General features: G+C 42.4%; 1 protein-coding gene across 1 annotated transcript; it reads right to left on the bottom strand.

Annotated features, from left to right (window-relative positions):
• Positions 1 to 311: 311 nt before the first annotated feature.
• On the bottom strand, positions 312 to 5014 carry si:ch73-141c7.1 (coenzyme Q-binding protein COQ10 homolog, mitochondrial). Its single transcript, XM_021624854.2, has 5 exons — positions 4809 to 5014; positions 3857 to 4009; positions 3394 to 3586; positions 1586 to 1687; positions 312 to 883 (listed from the first exon to the last, which is right to left on the bottom strand). Exons 1-5 carry the CDS (start codon positions 4910 to 4912, stop codon positions 719 to 721), a joined length of 717 nt encoding a protein of 238 aa, XP_021480529.2. The 5' UTR covers positions 4913 to 5014; the 3' UTR covers positions 312 to 718.
• Between the last annotated feature and the right edge of the window lie 554 nt (positions 5015 to 5568).

The following is a 5568-nucleotide window of genomic DNA, read 5'->3' as shown; positions in this document are numbered from 1 at the left end:
TGACCCTGCCTTCAGGTCTTTTGTGTTGTGTTCCTTCCTGGCTCTTACACAACTAATCCTCAAGTCATGTGCCTTCCTGGAACTGTCCTGATGGAACAGAACATTGGTAGACAGTAGAACAGGTCTACTACAGGACAACTTTCTGTTACTGGAGCCGAGTTGTTCTCTTGGCTGTTTGAACAATGCTTTCTACACATCTGTGATCCTACCAACTTTCACCTAGCTCCGTCTTGACGATGACAGTAATCAACAATGAACAGAAGACACAGTTGACAACACATACAAAAATAAAATGCACGAGGTACAAAGAGTATCAAAATGAGCTTTGTTTAATTTTCCATTCAGACAAAACATTTTTATTGTATTAGTGCCAGGAAGAAAAAGCTGACCTCTCAGATGTTTTTGAACACCACAAAGGAGTCACTTGATCTTCTGTAACTTAAAAAGAAGGTCCCTTTCAAACATGAACATTTGACAACAAACATCCACTTCCATCCCAAATAAAAATAGTAATGTACATTCAAGTAAATAAATTAAAGTTTCTGTAATACAAATAAATAGGTGCTTTTGCGTACATAAGAACAAAATCCCAAATAGAAGACCCAGTCTCCTGCATAAGACATGGTGAAATGGAGTGGTGAGGGGTTTCAGGTGGGGATGGTGGTCGGGAGTGGGTCTTATTTCAGTCCGTGTCAGTGAGTGGGGTCAGTGAGTCTTCTCATGCTGCTCGCCTCCTCGCTGGCGCCTCCTGGAAGGGGGCGTGGTGGCCCCTGTATAGTTTGGCTGCCCGCGACTCAAAGGCGTTCACCATCTGCTTCACCACCTCGTCAAAGAACAGGGAGGCCAGCTGGGAGTGCAGCAAAGACCTGAACTCGAAGGATACCTGAAGAGAGAAGGCGAGAAAATAAGTACTCAAATGCCATAACCATGCGGCTGACACAAGTGTACCAATCCATCTGAGGAATATTGTTTCCTTCGAGGACAGTCCTCATATCGTAACGAGGGACCACCATCTGTATTCCTGATTTAATGGCTGGCAAACAGCCGGAACGAACTCATTCCATTCCGCACTATTCATTATTCCTGCCAAGTCATCCTAAGGCCTTAATGAGCCTGTCCTCCATCTCCAAAATCCTTCACCCCATTTCCACTACAGGTAACCTGTCCCAATTATTGGGTCACAAAGTCCCTGACAGGGAGTAGAGAGGGAGAGATATCGCTATGACCTCTAGCCAGCTATGTGAAGAGGCTAGGAACACTAACAACTGTACGTGATATAAATAAAACCTAAATTGACTTTACTCAACCTCTTCCTTCCCCCCCCAAAAAAGTATCTATAGAGGTTGCGAAAAATGCAAGGCCTGGTATAAAACTAGTCCCCTGGCAGGCAACTTGATCTCAAGCCCTAAAGTTCATTAGTAGTCACTTATGTTCGTGTGAGTAGACCTGTGCAACATTCATCAAATGTTAACTACACTAAGACGGTGTACTTCAGTGGGCTATTATCTAACCTCGCTGACTTTTAGTCTCAGGCTGACACCAAATGAAAGTGAACTGTTCTGGTGGACAAAATGGTGGTACTCACGTGGAAGTCGATGTTGCAGGAGTCTGGTTGGTCCTCGGCCGCAGGGGCAAGCCTCCATATCGTCTCCAGGTGGCTGAAGAGGGATCCGTCTGTACACACGGCCTGTGAGACAACATGCGCACTCATCAATACACACTGCTCTTGTCCAGGACATGGCCCCAGACAAAGCCCCTCTAATCCTTGCTCTATGGACATAGGAGCAGCTAGGTGATAAAAAAAAAAAACGACTTAGTATTTATCCCCTAGGAGGATCTAATCAATGTACCGTATTACAGACGATTTAACCCATTCATCCAGTCCCATAGTACATTTGAATCCCACAAGTTAGAGTACTGAAATGCCTTCAGAAAGTATTCACACCCCTTGACTGTTTCCACATGTTGTTGTGTTACAGCCTGAATTTAAAATGGATTACATTGAGATTGTGTCACTGGCCAAGACCCAATATGTAAAAGTAGAATTACATTTTTTTTAGAAATGTGTACAAATTTTTTTTAAAAACAAAGCTGAAATGTCTTGACCCTTTGTTATGGCAAGCCTAAATAAGTTCAGGAGTAAAAATGTTGCTAAACAAGTCACATAATAAGTTGCATGGACTCACTCTGTGCCATAGTGTTTAAGGGCACCTATTGGTAGATAGGTTAAAAAAAGCAGACATTGAATATCCCTTTGAGCATGGTGAAGTTATTAATTACAATTTGGATGGTGTATCAATACACCCAGTCACTACAAAGATAGAGGCGTCCTTCCTAACTCAGTTGCCAGAGGAAGAAAACAGCTCAGGGATTTCACCATGAGTCTAATGGTGACAATAAAACAGTGTTTTCTCCTATCACAGCCATTAAACTGAGGATGGATCAACAACAGTGTAGTTACTCCACAATATTAACCTAATTGACAGAGTAAAAATAAGGAAGCTGTACAAAACCTGTACAAAATAAAAATATTACAAAACATGCATCCTGTTTGCAATAAGGCACTAAAGTAAAACTGCAAAGTGGCAAAGAAATTAACTTTATGTCCTGAATACAAAGTTTGTATTGTTTGGGGGCAAATCCAACACACGTCACTGTGTACCACTCTACATATTTTCAAGCATGGTGGTGACTGCATTATGTTATGAGTATGCTTGTCATTGGCAAGGACTAGTGAGATTTTTTTAGGATAAAAATAAACAATTGAGCTAAGCACAGGATAAATCCTACAGGAAAACCTGGTTGAGTCTACTTCCCAAAAGACCAAGAAAAATTCCCTGTCCTCCATGACAATAGCATAAAACACAAGGCCAAAGAAGACAGTGAATACTCCCGAGTGGCCGAGTTACAGTTTTGACTTAAAAATTGTCTTGAAAATCTATGGCAAAACTTGGAAATGGCTGTCTAGCAATGATCAACAACCAACTTGACAGAGCTTGAAGAATTTCTAAAATAATAAATGTGCAAATATTGTACAATCCAGGTGTGCAAAGCTCTTAGACTTACCCAGAACGACTCACTGCTGTAATCACTGCCAAAGATGATTCTAACATATATTGACTTAAATTATATTTTTATGCATTTCATTTTTCATAAAAATTTGCAAAAGTATAATGTTTTCACTTTGTTATTATGGGGTATTCTATGTTGATGGGTAAGAATGACTGTTTTTATCCATTTTGAATTCAGGGTGTAACAACAAAATGTGGAATAAGTCAAGGGGTATGAATACTTTCTGAAGGCACTCTAAATAGGGCACAATTTCCATATTGATACAGGATGTCTACCCTCTCTGTGCTATAAACCGTGTTGTACAATGTTATCAGGGCTTACCCTGACTTGGTGGTTTGGGACAACCGTGACCTCCGAGGTGTAACGCTCCACGATGGGAGGGAACCCAATCTCCAGCTGGGCCCGAATATCCCCGTTCCTTCCCTTCACGACCCGGGACTTCTTACACCAAGGGACAAAGTGCTGGTACTGGTCCACACTGGCCACCACACTGTACATCTGCTCTGGAGTGTACCTGGATGGGGAAGGAGAGGGGGATCCATCAAGAAGATGCTCATAGGGCTACTCATGTAAACTTTTTTTGTTTTAAATAAGTCAGGAGTAAACATTGGCTGTGATATAGGAAAGATACAATATGCTCCGGTCTATTTCAATCCAACCACATGTTAACTGAGGGGTATTGAAGTTGAGAATAGGAAAGTGGGGGCTTTAGAATCACCTCTGGTCAACAGGGGCCGACAAGACAGAGGGGCAGAGTTGAGTTGTGTGTGTGATGAAGTCTCACCCTAGTGTGCGGCTCTCAGAGTACTCCATCCTGCGGGCAGTGATGGAGGCAGCCAGGTTAATAAAGCTGCGGGAGGGTGTGGTCCGGAGGAGGGGGGAGGACAGGGGCAGGGTGGCACGCCGTGCTGACAGGACCCCACAGCTGCCCAGGTGTCTGGGAGGAGGAGGAGAGAGAGAAAATGTGTTCATCTTTGGTAAAGCACACTGGTCTTAGGTTTAACCACCTGCTGTGGAGACGTTTTTGTTTGATAGTCAATGTTTCCAAACTCCAGAAGAAAATAACAGTTTTAAAGTATCATAACAAAGACTATCTACATTATTTTGTCCCAGTTTGGTGAAAATAGTTTGGTTGTGTGTTTAAATCCCAGACTTAAAACAATGAGATCAGATCGAACACTTCCAAAAGTTCTACTGTGTAGTAGGCCGATCTAAAATGGTTACTAAACTCAAAGACGAATTTGATGGATAAAGTAAGACACCTGAGGGTTATGAACAGAGCACGTTGACAGACTACTGCCTGACATTCAGAGAAACTGACATGTTCTAATTCTGTAGCCTAATCTACGCCAATATAGGACAAACCGTCATCAATCGCGAGATGTGCGCATCTTGTCACTTCCCAATAGAAACTTTCTCCAGATGGAAAAATGTCATTTCCTCTTTAAAATTCTTAACATGTTCAATTGTACTGCACTATGTTCCAAATTTGTTCAGGATTTACCAACTTTAATTGTAACCGGAAATCCAGCTTCATTTTCTCAATATCCTAGCCTACATTTTATACAAACGTCTCAGATTTAAAATATATTTTATGTACATTTTTTTTTGTGCCGTTGTATTCAACCATTGTGAAAAATAAATAAGCCAATGGCTACAGTTGATGAATGATCTAAATAGCCTACACGTTGTTGCAAACTTGCTGGAGGATCGCTTACCGGCATTTTTGCTCTTACCTGATATTTACTCTGTTGGGATTTCCTCGTACAACTTTTGAAGAGTGTACTTCAGACATCTCAACCAGTACCCTGAAAAGAAGAGGGGTGATTTTGTTGGCCATGCTCGATGTTAGTGGTAATACAAATTCTCAAAGTTTGAAGAGAAGCGTTAACTCCCTGCGTATGCTGGCTTTGTCCAAGGTCTGCTATAAAATCATGTGGCACTCTGGTTACATAAAATGGACCAATAATGTGTGACGTGGAGGGGGGTCTATGTCAGACAACCAATCGGAACGAACGATAGGAGTGTTATAGGCTATTGAGTATTCATGTTTGATCAATCAGTCATCAAGCTGTAAATTCCCATACAGACCATTCAATATTTTGGGTAGTTTCAGTTTTTTCTGTTCGGCATAGATAACTATCTTTCTCTCTCTCGCAAACACACACGCACGCACTCGCATTCAGTTGCCTACTGCAGGTATGAAAACTATATCATGCTGTGTATTACCTCATTGACTTGACATTCAGGGCGGGCGGCATCTTGCCGGGGGCTGCACCGAGCGCCCGCACAAAAAAAATCGGAATGGTGACATTTGCGCGATCAGTTTTCTATCGCTCACTTGCACTTCACGTCGATGATATCATGTCACCGTGTGGGACTGTGGGTTAATTAACCTTGTCGGAGTGGGCGCCCTGATTCTAGTTTGTGAGCTAGGCAGGCTACTGCCTGGGAACGTCTCCCACACAGAAGTACGAGATGGGGAGGGGGGCGGGG

This window comes from Oncorhynchus mykiss, chromosome 12 (assembly GCF_013265735.2).
Source record: "Oncorhynchus mykiss isolate Arlee chromosome 12, USDA_OmykA_1.1, whole genome shotgun sequence".
Classification (NCBI taxonomy): domain Eukaryota; kingdom Metazoa; phylum Chordata; class Actinopteri; order Salmoniformes; family Salmonidae; genus Oncorhynchus; species Oncorhynchus mykiss.
The sequence above is the reverse complement of the archived record's forward strand: the minus strand, read 5'-3'. Positions and strand labels throughout refer to the sequence as shown.

Bases quoted from the DNA above. Each gene is read 5' to 3' on its own strand.
- si:ch73-141c7.1 (XM_021624854.2), bottom strand. From the start codon at position 4,912: ATGGCCAACAAAATCACCCCTCTTCTTTTCAGGGTACTGGTTGAGATG. The intron at 1,688-3,393 runs GTAAGCCCTGAT...GTTGTCTCACAG, and splicing joins TCCCAAACCACCAAGTCAGG to GCCGTGTGTACAGACGGATC. The intron at 884-1,585 runs GTGAGTACCACC...TTCTCTCTTCAG, and splicing joins CCTGCAACATCGACTTCCAC to GTATCCTTCGAGTTCAGGTC.